The sequence below is a fragment of the Pan paniscus genome, chromosome X, assembly GCF_029289425.2.
Source record: "Pan paniscus chromosome X, NHGRI_mPanPan1-v2.0_pri, whole genome shotgun sequence".
Classification (NCBI taxonomy): domain Eukaryota; kingdom Metazoa; phylum Chordata; class Mammalia; order Primates; family Hominidae; genus Pan; species Pan paniscus.
In genome coordinates this window covers 101,515,589-101,534,041 of record NC_073272.2, presented here as the reverse complement: position 1 = coordinate 101,534,041, position 18,453 = coordinate 101,515,589, and the positions used below count along the sequence as shown (strand labels likewise).

At 38.5% G+C, this 18,453-nt stretch overlaps 1 protein-coding gene across 6 annotated transcripts in view; it reads left to right on the top strand.

The window, feature by feature from the left end:
- Positions 1 to 7,076: 7,076 nt before the first annotated feature.
- ZMAT1 (zinc finger matrin-type 1) overlaps positions 7,077 to 18,453 on the top strand; it is a 50,399-nt gene continuing 39,022 nt past the window's right edge. For 2 of the 6 annotated variants that reach the window (XM_034949483.3, XM_034949482.3), the window contains exon 1: positions 7,077 to 8,282. In XM_034949483.3, the coding sequence (XP_034805374.2) occupies positions 7,742 to 8,282 (541 nt within the window). In that variant the 5' untranslated portion in view covers positions 7,077 to 7,741. The remainder of the gene's footprint in view (positions 8,283 to 18,453) is intronic. The other 4 variants (XM_055106265.2, XM_034949485.3, XM_034949484.3 and 1 more) reach the window with 3 other exon arrangements.

Sequence of the window (18,453 nt, the reverse complement as noted above, 5' to 3'; positions counted from 1 at the left end):
GATAGCATGGCCCTGATTCAGAACATCAGAGATTATTTGTAAGTCTCCTGTTGAAGCTTGCCATAAATTCCACATGGAATCTATTTCCTCCAAATGCACTTCTAATAGTATAAGATCTGTTGGGTCATATGGCCCAAGAAGCAGGGCTACTTGCACTCCAACTTGGACCTGCTTTAGAGTCTTTTCCTGCTTTCAGCCCCAGTCAAAGTTGGTAGTCTTGCATGCCACTCAGTAAGTGGATCAGTGCAGTATTCCCAAGTTAGAATATATTGCCTGCGCAATCTGAAGCAGTGTATCAGGTGTGGTGTTTCCTACTTATTGGTGGACAACACAAAATACTACAATGTGTGTAGTGTTTCTGTAGGATTGTGCCAATATGCCCAAAACCACTGGACCCCTATAAACTCTACTGACATGAATCTGCAATGATTTTATTCCTCACCCTATGAAGCACATGTGTTTTACTGATGACTTCAATGTACCTGCCAATTCTTTCTCATTTGATCCAATTGATGTGGTGTTATCGATATAGTGGATCAAAGCAATGTTCTGCAGAATGTCCACACAGTCCATATCTCTTCAGACTACATTATAACAGTGGCAGTGTTACCATATCTCTGGGGCAAAGCCCTAAATTGATTCTGTTTTTCAAAGCATGTGAACGTGAACTGCACTTGGTCATTCTTCATGACAGTAATGGGAAATAATTCATTGCTAGATTAGCGGCCACACACAATGTACCTAAAACCATGTTCATCTGTTCTGACAAAAATACCACATCCAGTACAGTAGTTGCATCGGGGCTAATACTTGTTTGTGTTTATGGTAGTTCACTCTCCTCCTCTATATAATCTCTCTGGACTAGTGAATTAAATGGGAAAATGATAGACATCACTACCCTTACATCATTTAATTCATTAAGAGTGGCACAAATTTCTGCCACTCCCCACAGGATTTTTATTTACTTATTTATTTATGTATTTATTTTTGACATAGAGTCTCACTCTGTCACTCAGGCTGGAGTGCAGTGGTGCAAACTCCACACACTGCAACCTCCAGCTCCCTAGTTCAAGCGATTCTCCTGCCTCATCCTCCTGAGTAGCTGGGGCTAGAGGTGTGTGCCACCACACTCGGTTTTTTTTGTTGTTGTTGTTTTGTTTTTGTTTGTTTGTTTTTTGGTATTTTTAGTAGAGACGGGGTTTCCCCATGTTGGCCAGGCTGGTCTTGAACTCCTGACCTTAGGTGATCTGCCCACCTTAGCCTCCCAACGTGTTGGGATTACAGGCATGAGCCACCACACCTGGCCCACACAGGATTTTTTATGGTTGTTTTATTTATTGTTCTGGCTGGAATAGTAGCAGCTCTGAAGCTGCTACTACTGAATTTCCCCAGAATGATAGCTTTCTCCTCACAGGCTAAGGAACAAATGTGGAGATTCTATCATCTGTCATGTATATCCATTCTAATTATATATTTGTGGATCAGGGAAACAACAAGCAGATTAGTCTGTGGATTCATTAGAATGACAGTGAACCGGACCTGAGCAGACTCAGTAGAAACACAGTGAGGGCCTCCAATAGAGGGCCATGATGATGCTTCAGGTCTTCAGGCATCTAGTTGGCATAGGGTCAGCTAGAATCCTGTGTCCAAAGGCCTAAAAAATGTATAAGTAATTTCCCTCAGTGTACAATTAGCTAAGTAAATGGTCATAGGTCCCTTTGGGGAAGGACTATCAGAATCATTACTATATAAACTTGCTATAAAGTTGCAAGGTTTTCCCTTCTTGGAACCTCATTTCTGTGCTATCCCTGGAGGCTGAAAAGACACAATACTCAGGGGAGTAGGTCTATTGGATTGAGCACTAAAGTGAGAATCAGCAGATGTGTATCCCATAATCAGAGCCATCAGTCTTTGCAGCACCTAAAGTAGGCCACTCTCTCTCTTATCATACTCAGCACTCAGTAAATGCCAACTGTTATAATTAGTTAAGTATACTGTGGTGCTTTTGAGTAGTTTTGGAATACGAGGCCCAGTAAAAATGTTCAGACCCTCACCCAAACACTCCTGGAATAGAGTTATTTTAAAATCATTCTTTCCTGAAGAAAAGACTTGTGGTGAGTGGCTCTGTTGAAGAAGAGTTCAAACACCTAGATTTGGTTTAAGTACACACACACACACACACATGCACACACACACACACACACACACACCATATATCATCAAGCTAAATTCTCAGCCTCTTCCCTTAGCACAAAATTTCACATTCTATAATTGTCTTAAATTCTTTCAGAATGCCTACCTGAAATACACCCTTTATCAATAACAAAAAAATTGGCTACAATGACATTTATTCTGATGTTCTTTACATCCAGAAGATGATTATTAGCTAGGTTTAGGATCAGTCTTAAATTTTAAAAATCTAATATACACTATTACATGTCAAATTACTTTTATTTATCTTCATTGTCACTTGAATGCGGAGAACAGTTTTTATCCAAAAGAACAACTCTAGACACCACCTGGAAGGAAAGTTGATGCCTTTTAAAGCAAGACCTGCATGGCGATATAAAGAGGATGAATAACATAAAATATAAAAATCAGAGATCAGAAAGGCACATGAAACAAACGAAAATGGATGAAATCGTTCACCGACTCCATACTCCACAGAATGATTAAGTGACCAATGCCTAACTACGTTCTTCCTTTAACCAATTATAAAGAAGCTTAGGTTAAAGGAAAACACTTCCCTATGGTTAAAGTCAAACAGTGAGAATGTTCTGGAACTTTCTAGATGTTTACATAGGAAAGGAAACATTAAGAGTGATTCTGGCATAGATCTGGATATGAAATCACATGCTAGGATATTTCCTTCAGACCCTCTCTAGGCTGACAACATGTGCGTGTGTCTGTGATGAGGGTAGGGAGCAGAGAACAAGAATGAGAATATATGAAAGTGTACACTATGAGACAAATACATTAGGCATACACAGATCTATTTTTATAAAAGTTCTGTATAACTTCTTTTTCATTTAAATATATGTATGTATATATATTTGACAACATTTCATATCAATAAAGATAAATTTCTATAACTTCCATTCCCTACCAGGTACATCCTATACTATTGTAATTTTATCTATCACTATTAATCCTGAAACAATGGGGAAATATATGCATTAATTAGCATATAGTTTCATCTTAAGCCTGACTTACCACAGGCTATCTACTCATAGTATTTTCATATATACTTTCCAGATATATTTTATGTGTGTTTATATATAATTCAAAGGCTATATGTTCATATGTGCAAATACATTTTTGTTCAAAATTGAGTCACATTATACATACTGCTATTGTCTGAATGTTCCCCAAAATTCATACGTTGAAACTTAATTGTCAATGTAATAGTGTTAAGTGGTAGTGCCTTTGGGAGGTGATTATTTGTATATCTCAATGTATCTTTTTATTTGTCTTTAATTTTAGTATTGTTAAACAACTTTGGATGTTTGCCATTGCTTCTCACTTTTGAATCATTTGTTAATAAAATTAAACATTACTATTATACCTAGTCAGATTCATTCCTATGTCAGTCATATTACTTATATGCTATTAAATTCTGTTTGGATTATTTCTCCCATTTTCTGATGCCTTTAAATGTATTGTGTTTGTTGATAATGGCTTTTCAATTTCCCCATATTATTCCAAATGAGGTATATTATATTTCACTGCAAACATAGTGAAATGACCACTGGTATGCTTTTTGTTTTTTGCTGATTTCTCACATATGCAAAAATATTCTCTCATTTCTTTTTAGCACCTCTACCCCTACCTTACACACAACTTCCCTCCCCTAATCCCACCCTTGTTTCCTTTCTATGATTTGGGAGATTGGTAGTTGAAATTCATTTCAATTAATACAGTCTCCTCCCTGTGGGTCAATGATATAAACAGACCATTTTAATCAATAAGTAAAGAACCATGGAGAAGTTATTTACACTCATGAGACTGAGTTTTGCGTTTTTAAATGGAATTAATGAGCCCAATATAACATCACTTTTGTGAGAAGACTGGCAAATTCTAGGAAACGTCTGGCCCATAGCAGGCTTTCCTTAATTGCTACTCTGTGCTATATTCCACCTCCTCTTTCCTGTGAGATAAATTACATTGGCATTCACTTAATAACATTACTGTCATTGAGAGCAATGATAAGTATAAGAGGAGGAAAAGGGAAGTGTGTGCTTATTGTCACAGTGCATGACTGAGGTTTGGTGGCATTTTCATGTTATGGCATGTCACCAAATGCAGTTGAAGGATGGGGAGAAAATTAACTAATAATTTTATTTTATTTTGTGCATTATCCTACCACTTCTTTTTACTGTTAAAGTGGCAGAGACAGAATTTTCCGTGGATCCTAAGAAGGACAAAGTAATTCCATAATTTAATATATATTTGTTGACTGATATAGTTGTTACTGTCAGACAGAGGTCAGGGAACTGCAGAAAACCACTGCTAATCTCACAGATCCTCCAAAGCCTTTGAGTACAAGACTTACAGAAGAATGCTAGGGTCTGAAAAAAATTTGTTTTATATCTGCCAGATTCCACATAAAGAACAGTTTTTATTTCCTTTCTATTTAAAAAATATCATACAAATACATAGCATTGGTGATACCTAAACCATATTCAGAATCCTGCTGGCAAGAAGTTTAGGAAATGTAATTCATAGGATTCCAGCTTCTGCAACAAAGGAGAGAACATAGACGAGGATGAAAAAGCTTCCAACTGCCAGATGACCTTATCTGCGTAAGTCTCCTGGATTTTACTTCTTTAACCTTTCTGATTCTTTTAAGTACCTGATATTCTACATTAAATATTTTCTGTTTGAAATACCTAGTGTAGTTTCTTTTTTGCTGACTGAATCTTGAGTGATGCCCACTCCTCCAGAGATTCTGATTGAATATTTCTTACATAAGTGGATTGTGATTCATATTTCAAAAAACAATGTTTTTGAGAGATCCCTCCATATAAGAAGGAATAAAATCACACCCCATTTGTATGCTTGCCTTGTCCTACTAGCTACTTGAGCAGATTATTTCTTGTGTCTGGCCTATCCAGTAATTTCCTTAACGAGTAAAATTTGATCTAACTTACATAAGGACAAGGTAGAAGTCTAGAGAAGCTACCCATTGACTCAGGTAATCTTGGGTAAATTATTGAACCACAAAAAACAACATAAAGATAAGTGCTTAAAAGCCCGGAACTCCAAGTCTCTCTAACTGGTTATTCAGCTCTAGCCAACTGTAGCCATTCAGGAATGCACAGCCAGTACTGCCAAATCTTCATGTTGTTAAGAGACTTTTATTTTGCATGAAATACCCCTTTCAAATGTTGATGAGGACCTGAATAAACAATTGTGTACATAGAAGAAAACATATCATAAGCCAGATCTAGGGACTTAGAGACCTGGGCCTAGGGATCCCTGCCTTTCAACTTCTGTCCTAGGACTTTACTGGGCTGGAGCATGAGTCATGGAAAATAAGACGCTGTCTTTTGTCTCAAATGGTCCCAGGTTCTTGAGAAGTACAAAGTATATAATTCATTACAATAAAAATACACACCAGATATAGATGTAGCACAGAAGAAGGTGAAAATAACTCTAAGGAGAGACAGAACAGGTTACTTGGTGAGGTGATGTGTTGTCTGGGTTTCTAAGGGTGTATAGGATTTCATTAGGCAAGTGCCTAATGTGGGGGAAAAGGTGTTTCAGGAAGAGAGAAGAACATATATAGTAACATTACATCATGAAATAACATGGTCTTCACAGGAATCTTTTTTTTTTTTTTTTTGAGATGGAGTCTCGCTTTGTCGCCCAGGCTGGAGTGCAGTGGCACAATCTCGACTTACTGCAAGCTCCGCCTCCCGGGTTCAAGCCATTCTCCTGCCTCAGCCTCCTGAGTAGCTGGGACTACAGGCGCCCCCCACCACGCCCAGCTAATTTTTTTGTATTTTTAGTAGAGACAGGGTTTCATTGTGTTAGCCAGGATGGTCTCGATCTCCTGACCTCGTGATCCACCCGCCTCGGCCTCCCAAAGTGCTGGGATTACAGGCGTGAACCACCGCGCCTGGCGGTCTTCACAGGAATCTAAGAAGATTTAGGGATTGCTAAATCAAAGTAAAAGCAGAGGGGAGAGATGGGGACAGTGGAAAGAGATGAGGTCAAAGAGGTGAATGGGGAGACTAACAGGGCAAAACTGTGTCTTTTGACTTTGTCCAATAAGCACTGGACAGCCAGTGACGACTGGCAACAACTTGGTAATAGATTGGAGGGATTGAGATCAGAGGAAAGAAGACCAGTGGGGTAGATGCCATACTTCTGACCATATATCATGAGGACTTGAAATACAGCAATGGATCTAAGACTGGAAAGGAGAGAATACTTAAGAGAGACTTGCACAAAGGCACCAGGAGGTGTGCCCATCAATAAGGAAAAGGGTGAGATATCCTACAGCATCGACAGTGCATAACTACAGCTACAAGCAACAACATAGATGAATCTTAGAATGTTGCGTGAAAGAAACAAGTCCCAGGCCAAGCATGGTGGCTCCTTCCTGTAATCCCAGCTACTCCAGAGGCTGACGTGGGAGTATTGCTTGAGGGAAAAAAAAGCAGAAACAAGTCCCAGAATGCTACCTAGAAAAAGATATAAATATTTGTGAAAATTGAAAACAATCAAAACTAAACAACACTATTTAGGCACATATCTATGTGATAAGAATATATGTTAAAATGCAAAGAAATAATAAATATAAATCAGGATATTGGTCTCTTTGAGAGGAGAGGTTGGGGGGACAAGATGAGATTTAAGTGATCAGTAATATTCTAGTACTTCTATTGGGTGCTGAATTCACAGGAAGTTATTGTAATTAAGATGGGCAGATCGATAGATAGGCAGTCCTTTAAGAGGCCACGAAAACAATGTGTCAGAATGAAAGCTTCTGTTCTATTCTCTGTACTAAGTGCTTTAAGAAAGCCAGGGGCCAGGCGTGGTGGCTCACGCCTGTAATCCTAGCACTTTGGGAGGCCGAGACAGGTGGATCATGAGGTCAGGAATTCAAGACTAGCCTGGCTAACATAGTGAAACCCCATCTCTATTAAAAAACAAAAATTAGCTGGGCATGGTGGCACATGCCTGTAATCCCAGCTACTCGGGACACTGAGGCAAAATTGCTTGAACCAGGACCCGGGAGGCAGAGGTAGCAGTGAGTGAGATCGCACCACTGCACTCCAGCCTGGGCTACAGGGCGAGACTCTCCCTCAAAAAAAAAAAAAAAAAAGAAAGAAAGAGAAAAAAAAACCAGGTGAAGATATATTTCAGAGATATTTTGGAGGTGAGATCAATAGGTTTCCAGACATTTTTTCCTCTTAAATTGGTTTTAGATTAGCTCGCCAAAGAAGCCTCACTGTGCGAGGCGCACGTGCTTTCACATCCCGCGCTTTTTGCCCTTTGCCCTTGGCCGTCGTTGCTTCCCCTCCAAAGGGAGGTGGGGTGACGCAAGGCAGTGGGGGAGGGGGAAACGGCCGGCGGGCTTAAAGCTCTCCGATTGGTGGACTGAGGAGCGAGAACGAGGCTCGAGCTGAAGCGTTGAAAAGAGGAACAAAGGGGGTGGGGCTAACGGAAGGCGGGGCTAAAGGAGCTTTACGGAATCGAGACGCAAGTGCAATTGTCCGCGCGCCTCGCTGCGATGGCGGCGGCGCCGAGCACAGTCACCCCGCTGGCGGCGGAGTCTTCCCCTCAGGAAGCTACCGTCTCTGCCGCCTCCTCCTCCTCCTACACCGCCTGCGCGGCGGCGGCGGCGGCGGCGGCAGTAATTGTTCCTGCCTCCTCCGCCACCTCCGCCCCTGCCTGCCCGCCTGCCGGTGGCTGTGGCGACGGCGGCGGCGGCGGCGGCGGCGGCGGCGGCTCCACTATGGCGGCGGCGGGGAGGGGGGGCAGTAGTTTTAAAGTAGACACCCGCCCTTGCCTCAGAGAAGGTGAGTTCCCGTCCCGGGGTGCGGGGGCGGCCCCATCTCCTTCGCTGCCTCTCTTCAGCCCGTCCGAGATTGGGCTGGGCGCGGTTCGCCACTGCCCCACCCCCCACCTGCCGTGGCGCAGTAAAGGCCAAGCTCGCCCCGCCCCGCCCCGCCGTATTAGCCCCGAGTGTGCAAGATGGACTGAAGCAGAGAGGGCCTTCCCTACCTCTCCCACCTGTAAAGGATGGGGGCCCCCAGGCAAAAGAATTGCAGGTACTCATGAGGCAGGAGTTTGAAGGGAAAAAAAAATACCACATAATTTCTCTCCCAGCCAGGACACCTTAGTGTGCTGTAGGAAGCTGAGGTGTGATTTGGAAGAGAGAGGAGGCAAGATAGAAATGCTGTGGGCCAAGAGGGTCAAGGATAAGGGAAGGGGGACCGATGGAGAAAGGGGCGGAGATAAAAGAGGAAATACCGAAGAAATAAGGGGGAGTAAACCCCCTTTGGTGTTCAACGTCCTGCAGTGTAGAAACTCGAAGTAGAATATTTACAGAGAGATGGCGTTAGAAATTTGGGCAGGTTACAAGTGTATACTTGAGCTTTAAAGTAGGATCTGTCGGATTTTAGGAAGGTAAGGTCTGGTGGAGGGGACTCTACTAGGGAAAGAGGAAGAGAGTGTGGCAGAAGTACAGATTTTAGGAATCACTTTGGAGAGTTTTCTTTGGCTATTTGAGGATGTGACCTAGTAAAGCAAGATTTACAGGTCCATCTTTAAGGTGGTTTGGCTTTAATAAGTTCTGTTGTACCTACCAACACATATTACTCCTAACATAAAAAGGTATTTCTTGACTGTATCAATATAAGCGGTATTCACACAAAGTTCTGTATAGTTGTAAACAGCCTACTAATAGCAAACTGTAAAATTTGCCATTGAAATGTGTTTTAAAGCAGTTTGGGAAATGTTCTTAGCTGGTGGAGACCATTCCACTGCAGAGCATCCCAGTAAAGCATTTTGCCATGTAAATTTCGTAATTAATTTCCAGAATTTGCTGTGTTACCTTATGTTGCTAACTTGCCTCAAAAGTGAAAGATTGTGGACACCAAAATAGAGGAAAGTTCCTTTTTCTTAGGAAGATACTCCATTAAAATTATCGCATAAAAATAATCTCTTCTTCACATTCTTAAATGATATATCCCTGGGTGCTATTCCATAACCTTTCACACCTTTCACTTTGGAGGAATGGCAAAGTAGAAAAAAAATCCCTTACAATATTTGTATAGGCACATTACATAAATGCCACTTATTAAATATGGAAGTTAGAAATACACTGTAATGTTTTATTTATCAACTCTCTTACTAAAGTCAACCTTTGAAAGACTCCATTTAGTGTCTTCAATCAGCCTTAATGGATGGAAACATGAAATCTGGATTTTAAAAATATATCAACCTTTATGTCCATAACCAGCTAGTAGGCAAGAGCAGTTTTATAGGCATCAAGATCACAATTCAATTTGGCTCTCATCGTCTGTTCACAGTAAGGTTTAAGACCAGTATCTCGTGGGAAAAAAAAATATGGCTTTTTGCCTGGAGATGTAACTGGTTTGTTTGCAGTATCTTTTAATATATGCAAATATTAAAGGCTTTCAGAGAGCTAATTTCATAAAGTAGGAGCAATACCTTACTTACATTATTGCTGTAGGCAGTAAAATGAGGAGCACCCTGGCATAGGAGTGTGATGCAGTTAACATAGGTTCACCTGCTAATTAATTCACTGGACTTTGTGACCCTGAACAGGCCCCATGCCCTCTCGATTTGGGTTTTGACATTTTTGAAATAAGGGAGTAAAACTACCCACACTCCGAGGGTTGATTTCAGATCTGAAAATATCAACTATGATTTTGCTGTTCTGATTGATAGTCTTTCAATCACATTTCCATGGCTGTGCACTAGAACAATAACTCATAAATCGTAAGAAACCTTTTCTGATAGTTATCACCTGACATTCAATGAATAATGAGATCTATGTTGAGTTAGTGATGAGACAATTTACTAGCATATGAAAAACCAAATATAATTGTTAACCTAAAAATTCTCTCTTACCATTTCATTTTAGCTATATATCCTTCATTCACTATTCAGTCCAAACTAAAATTCTCTCACCTTTTCACTTAACAAATGGCAAACATTTTATATATTGCACTGTTCGAAACACTATTAGGCCTCAAAATATTTTTGTTTCTCTCTCTCTCTCTCTCTCTCTCTGTATATATATATATAATCTCTCTCTATATATAGAATATATATATATATGCCATAAATGGTTGTCAATTATGATGGCAGATAAAGGAGAAGAAAGGAAAATGTTACTTGGTGGTGTGCCAGTATCTTTTGCTTGTTTAAGTCCTAGTTAAAGAGATTGCCCTAAAAGATGTCAAAGAATTGTCAAGATTCAGTTATTGCAAATCCACTCCTTATAGGATCATTAAAAGTGGTTTGGAAAAGCATTTGCTGATCCATTTTGAACTGTAGCTGTTATTCTTGAGGATTTCATCTGTCTTGGGGTGGATAATGAACAAATGTCAATGGAGATTAGAAACTAGCAAGCAGGGAATATTAGAAGCTTTCAAAGATTACAAATGGGACATTGAGCAGTAAACCTAGAAATAGAACAAAGAAAGAAAAGAAATGCCATCTGAAAAGACACATATACACTCAGAATTCACAGTAAAGGGAATTATGAGATTTTTGTAGGACACTTCATATTTCATTTTTCAAAAATGTTTAATGGCTCAAAAGTGAATTTTCACCCAGGAATAATGTTCTGATATATTCATAGTAAAAAAAAATATTGCTTATTTACCTCTTCCTTTTAAGAAAAAATATATCAAATTTATCCTGTTTTAGATTGGAAGACCTTCTGGCTTTTTATTTAGCTATTAATCCGTTTGTGTAGCAATGCCCTAACAAGACTATCATTTGTCTCCATATTATTCAGTAAAGTTTCAAGTCAAATGATAGTAAGACCACCATAAGAAAATCTAGTGGGTAGGCTGGGCGCGGAGGCTCACGCCTGTAATCCCAACACTTTGGAAGGCGGAGGCGGGCAGATCGCGAGGTCAGGAGATGGAGACCATCCTGGCTAACACGGTGAAACCCTGTCTGTACTAAAAATACAAAAAATTAGCTGGGCGTGGTGGCACATGCCTATAGTCACAGCTGCTCAGGAGGCTGAGGCAGAAGAATCACTTGAACCTGGGAGTGGGAGGTTGCAGTGACCGGAGATAGTGCCACTGCACTCCAGTCTGGGCAACAGAGCGATGCCCCATCTCAAACAAAAAAAGAAAGAAAAAGAAAATCTAGTGGGTAACCTTTCATGTATTCAGGAATCATTTATTGAACACTTCTATGTGTGTGTGCCAGGCACTATGCTTAGTGTTAAGGATATACGGACAAATTAAACACAGCTATACTAAACAACTCAATAATAGTGCTTGATAGTAAAATTATAAAATATTTAAATAAGGGAAGGAATGCAGTTTTAAATGTTACTAGTCAGAATCCTGAGCCACAGGACCATTCCATTGTTTATTATAAATCTGTACTCTGTAGCTCATAGTATTTTATATACTACAGGCACAGTAAAGCAAATTATACTGTAAATCTAATGTTGGTGTGACGGAAGAATAGTAAACTGTTACAGAATTAGTTTTTAATTATCTGCATTTGGCAGGTGGAGATATCTGGAGAGAGGTAAATTATTATTTGTTCGTTTGTGATCCTCTCTATTAGATTTCAGTGTGTGAAAATACTAACTAAGCTTGTTGTAAAGACTAAAGCATACCCCCTACTATATTTATTACATATCAGTTAGGATAAAAACTTTGATTCTTTCTCATCTGAAACCAGCCTTGCAGATTCATTCACATTTACTAACCTGTTGGAATGAATGCCATGTATTTGGTGGCTTTCTGATGCAAAGTAGCTGTCATGGGATCAGGTGTATTAATGGATTTACACAGTACCTTAATTCAGTTTCTGACTTCACAAGCATGAACCCTGAGCTGGCTAGCTACAAAGTGCTTATGATTATGAAGGTAAAGGACTTGGTTTAAATAAAGACAATGTAAATGTTAAACATATAACTAGTACTCCCAATTATTTTGTTAATTCTGTTGTAATATGTAATTGTTAACATGCCATGGGAAACCCTTCATTATTTCTTTGATTGTGATAACTGTGTAAAGTAGCTAAAACTTGGCAAACTCATAAGTCAGGTGTTAGTCTTATAAACTGAAAAGCTAAGGACACTAGATAGCGTTATAGCTGTGAGTGGTCATCATGCTGAGAGGTACAGATCTGCATTTCTACCACAGCTATTATTCATGAAAATTCCTTAAACAGAGTGTGACCTTTAGGGGAAAAAGAGTTAAAACATTTTGTGTAGGTTAACTCAGTTCCCCAGTATCCTATAACTTAGTGCTGTGCTCTGCTCATTCTTTTCTAAGATTGTGATGGTGTTAAAAGATTGCAAAGGTCAAGTCAGTTTTTTTTAATTCTATTTAATCAAGAATGCTTGAGGGAGTTTAAAAGTGTAATCATGGAAAATATAGCACATGTGCTCTTTGCACAATTAAAATGATTATTTCTCAGATTTTGTAATGCCTGACTTTAAATCTGTGACTGAGAATGAGATTTATGTTTATGATATTGCAGCCAGTCCTGAAGTTTGCTCCATTTTTGTTACTTTATTAAAATAGGGTATACAACGAATCCTTTATAATGCTAGATGTTTTTGCATCAAGATCAGTTGGCCTGTGAACTTCCCACTTCAGCAAAGCATTAAGACATCTAATAGCAAGTTTTTCCCATAAACATCTGACGGGTTATCCTGAGGAGGAAATTTGGGGTTTTGTGCAACTCAACCTAATTGTCATTTAACAAATGCAAGTGAGATTCACTTTATTAAATATAACCAGTTATATCTAAAATAGAGTCACCTAATTTGAATAGCTTAAACTTTGGGGTTAACAAAGAACATTTAATTGGAATGAACAGAGAATTATCTTGCCCGGAACTGAAGAAATATGGTAATTTTCTGGTTCCTTTCCTCAGAGATCCTGCATGGTTTACAATTCCATAAGCACGGGTGGACCAAATTCATTATTCTCACTCAAGCCATAAATGTTTTATTTTTGTCATAAAAATGCATTTCATCTTAAATTGCCTGTTGTTATGTAGTAGCATTAATTAGAAAGTTTCAAATATGATAATTTGGATTTCACACTCAGCTGCACTTTTGAATGCAGAAGTTAATGTTACTTTACTTTCACATAATAGTGCTGCTATTTGGAGTAGGCACAATCCAACAAAAGTAGCTAAAAAGTAAGTTTCTGTCAAGGCAATCTCTTTGCTTTTTATATCATTGAAGGCAGATATTCTGGTACAAACTGAATTGAGTATTTTATATCAACATAAGGAATTTTAGTAATGCCCAAGTCCATAGAATGTGACCTATTAGTACTCCTAATTGCATCTTACTGACTTAAGAACATCCCTCTATTACTATTGTCTCTTCCCAGACTACTAGAATTTTTTGATAGACCGAATCCACCTGAGTCTAGAATCATGTTTTACATTTTACCTCCCTCAATTCTTTAATTCCTATTACCTCTCTGGGCCTTAGCTTCCTCATTTATGAAATGAGGACATTGGATTGGTTCTAAACTGGAGGCAGTTTTGCCTCACGGGATATTTGACGTTGTCTGGAGATATTTTTGGTTGTCACAACTATGGAATGCTACCGGCATCTGATTGGCAGAGGCCAAAGATGCTGCCAAATATCCTATAATGCGTAGGACAGGCTCCTCACCACAATCAGTTATCCAGCCCAAAGTGACAATAGTGCCAAGTTTCAGAAACCATGAACTAGATGACCTCTAAAATAACTCTGGTCTAAATAAAATGATTATGTATAATATTAAGTAAAAAATGCAAAGCTTCTGGATTAGTGAACAAGCATACTTTATCAAGTGCCTACATGTGTTGAACATTTTAAAAATTATTTCATTTAACATTCACCAAATCCTAGAATTAAAAATTACACATTGTATTTCTGTACCTTTTAGGTGAAATAAAAAACGGTCCATAGTGGTTACATAATTTGCTGAAGGCTATATAGTTGTGGGTAAAGATGGGATTTGAATCTGTTTGACCAACTCAGAATCTTATTTATTTTTTTCCAACATCCCAGTACTGTAGGTCATAGTTTTTCTCCCCATTACAAATTATTATGAAAGATTTATTTTCTTAGGTCATGAAAACATTTCTTGTAAGAGGGAAATGAAGAGGTAAAACACTCTTATTTATAGAAAATTGGAGTTTATTCATTTCTCCCACCAAATGCTGAAGCCACACTTAAATGTAATCAAATACATTACTGGAATATATGAGCTCTCTGATCAGATCCCATTTATAATTTGTCACAAAACTACCATTTCATTTCAAATAACCATCATAAATGTTATTCAGAAGTGGATTGTTTATGTCATGGTAGCAAAACAACCATCACTTGCTCATGCAGTTTCCTCTGAGCAGCAGGTTGACTCTACAGGGCAGCTGTCCTTCATGCAGTGATTCAGATGCTTTTATCTTTTATTTTTTTCAATATTTTATTTTATGTTTTATTGTAAAATATGCACACCATAAACTTTGCCATTTTAAGTGTGAAATTCAGTGGCATTAACTACATTTACATTGCCAAGCAAGCTTCACCACTGTCCATCTCCAGAACTTTTTCATCATCCCAAATTGAAACTCTGTACGTATAGGTCATAGTTTTGTTATATGACCATATTTCTCCACTCTGAAGAACTTTCTGATGTATTTATGGAAAGTAATATATATTTAAAAGTCATGCTTAATTTGTTAACAGTTGGCAACTTGAATAGTTTCTTATTACCACAAAGCACAGCATTGCAAAGCAATTTTACCCTCTTATACCCTGAGTATAAATGGGACCATCTAGTAAACATTGGTCTTATCTTTTCCACATCTTATTATTTTTAAACCCTTACTTCATTATCAGATATAGGTTATCTTCCCATTTTGAACCTAGGTTTTGATAGTACTTTCTTATTCCCCATTGCTTTTGTTTCATGTTAAAATGGAAATAAATGATATCAGCATCAGAAATTCCTGTATATTTTAAAGATGGTATATTCCACTTCATATTTGAGAGCATGCCTTTGTGTCATTAAGATCTCAATACCAAGTTTCACTAAAGTAGGCTCCTTGGCCGGGCACGGTGGCTCACGCCTGTAATCCCAGCACTTTGGGAGGCCGAGATGAGTGGATCACCTGCGGTCAAGAGTTCGATACCAGCCTGGCCAACATGGTGAAACCCCATCTCTACTAAAATTACAAAAATTAGCCGGTCACAGTGGTACATGCCTGTAATCCTGGCTACTTGGGAGGCTGAGGCAGGAGAATCACTTGAACTCGGGAGGCAGAGGTCGCAGTGAGCCAAGATCTCACCACTGCACTCCAGCCTGGGCGGCAGAGTGAGACTTCATCTCAAAAAACAAAAAAAAACTTGCTCCTCTATCCTTATCTCTTTTCCAAGTTTATAGTAGCATAAAAAAATTCAAATGTACCAGGGAATGAAGAACAGTTGAAAAATTCTAGGCTAGAAATATTGAAAAAATATGCCTAAAATTAACCAGGAAGTATTTACCATACCATTTTCAAAGACATGTATTTTTTCCAGATGAGACTTGAAATCATACTTCACAATATTCAGTATATTGTCATTTGATATTCTAATGTGTAATCTGTTTATATTTTTAACCCTAGCTCTCCTAATTTCTTTCTTAATTAGATTGAAAGATAAAAGACCATCTGCCATGAATTTTGTACATTTATCATTGGGGAAAACTCAACTGTTGTACCTAAATCATAACCAAAATACTAATTTTGCAGAAAAATTTCTTTTTAATTCTAGTTGCAATCATTAAAATATTACACTTGGTAATAGAAATGCCTCATAGATCTTTACAAAGAGATATTTTGGAGAGAACCAGCTTTAGGGTTAGGACATAGACAAGAAAATAAAGATAATGGAAGAGTAAGAGAAGAAATATTGAGACCCTTTGATTTTTTAGGCCCTTAAAGGTTTGTGTTAACTGTATAGCTGCTTAAAACTTTAAATCATCTTCTGTGCTTCGTATTTGGAAGCAGCTAGGTGTTTGGGTCCTCTGTAAGTACCCCACCAAAATTTTGCTTCCGTATATATTCCCATCTAAAATATATTTTTTCATTGATCACCATCAACCCATATAAAGTCAGGTAGAAACAGAAATCTGAAAGGCTGTGATATGTTCTTAGTCACACAGCTAGTTAATAGCAGGGTGAAAACTAATGCAGTCTCTCTCATCCTAATGCTTTTTATAACTCTTACTATTGGAATTAAGAATCAGTATAAACCCACACTTAACAACCAACCAATAAAAATAGATTTATTTCATATTCTAATCAGTTAAGGAAGAGAAAAGACATGGTGAGAGTATAAAGAAGAAAAGAGAGGAAGATGCCCCCAAGTTTCTTCAGCTATCCCTTGGTTCCCATTTCTACTAGAATCAGCTCCTAAGTCCCAATTCTATGCCAGAACAGTTTTATTCCTGGCAGGTAGTGAGTTCTCAGTAAACATTAGTTCCTGTCCCAGTCATCTTCCTCACAGTCAACATTATCTGCTCACCTATCCTCTAATTGAACATCTGCTCCCTGAGGCTGGCCTTTCCTCTAAGCTGTCACCCTGAAACAGGCTGAAAGACATCTATATTGTCACCAGTTTCCTCTTGACTTCCAGAATTGGCTATTGGTCATTTTTTTCTGGGAGTCCAAAAATCATGTCTCAAATAGTGGGGGTTGGGGGTCGGGTGGATCGAAAGAAACATTTAGCATCTCTTGTGAATCAGACATATGTTTCTTACATATGTCAAGCCTGGAGATCAAGTCTCTTTTTAAGATTAGCCTTGCCTGTAATCCCAGCACTTTGGCAGGCCAAGGCAGGCGGATCACCTGAGGTCAGAAGTTTAAGACCAGCCTGGCCAACATAATGAAATCCCGTCTCTACTAAAAATACAAAAATTAGTCGGGCATGGTGGTGCACGCCTGTAGTCCAGCTACTTGGGAGGCTGAGGCAGAAGAATCACTTGAACCCCGGAGGCAGAGGTTGCAGTGAGCCAAGATCACACCACTACACTCCAGCCTGGATGACATAGCAAGATTCCATCTCAGAAAAAAAAAAAAAAAGGCCTAGCCTTTCTAAGAGTGAGCTCAGGGAAATCTTGGGCAGACTTAGATTTGAATCCTGGCTTTGACACTTACCAACTGTGTGACTTTGGGCAAACTGTTTAACCTCTCCAAGTCTTAGGTATGACTTTTAGAAAGTGGACATCATCAAATTCATGTCAAATTTAGAGGAAATGCAACCTGAGGAGAATGTGGCAGTGTACAGTAGCCTCTGGAAAACAACACCCATTTTATAAGTTTGTTCTCAGTGGAAACCCCCCCTTCCATGAGCCTCCTGGTGGCAGATTCTAGAAGATCCAAAAAGATCTTGAAAGCCTGGAAATGGTTGTTTGACTCTAAGAAGGTGAAACTTAAAATAAAAAATATAAGTATATATTAGATCTGTTTTGGGATCCAGAAGAATTTCTATCTAACTATGTCCTAGAGGGATATATTTTAACCAGTTCTAGATCAAAAAGAACCACGTATTTAATCGAAAGTTAGCTGAGCATGAGTCAACAGTATGATATGACCACCAAAAAATGGTGAAGCTATTGTAGACTGTATTAATAGAAGATAAATACTCAAAATAAGGAGTTAAATATACTTAATACTACTGAACTGTACACTTAAAATGGTTGAGATAGTAAATTTTACATGGATTTTACCACAATTAAAAAAAATAAGTACCCCACCAAAATTTTGCTTCCGTATATATTCCCATCTAAAATATATTTTTTCATTGATCTCCATCAACCCATATAAAGTCAGGTAGAAACAGAAATCTGAAAGGCTGTGATATGTTCTTAGTCACACAGCTAGTTAATAGCAGGGTGAAAAAGGTGGTCCCATTTTACTTATTTGTTGTTATTACAGTATTAAAGTGATTGTGTTTAGGTTATACCTTATGAGTGGCAGGGATTTAGGCAAACTAATAACACTAAAAAAGGATTAGAAATTATGACATACTGGGATTAATTCACAAATAGGGCAGAGAGGGAGGGAAGAATAAATATGTCCTAAATAAATAATGCTGTCTTAAAATATTGAAGGATTGTCATTTTAGAAGAAGGTTTATACTTACCCTTGTTGTATCACCTGGGAAGCTTTAAGAAACAAAACAAATAGTAAAATATGACTGGGAACCGCTCTCAG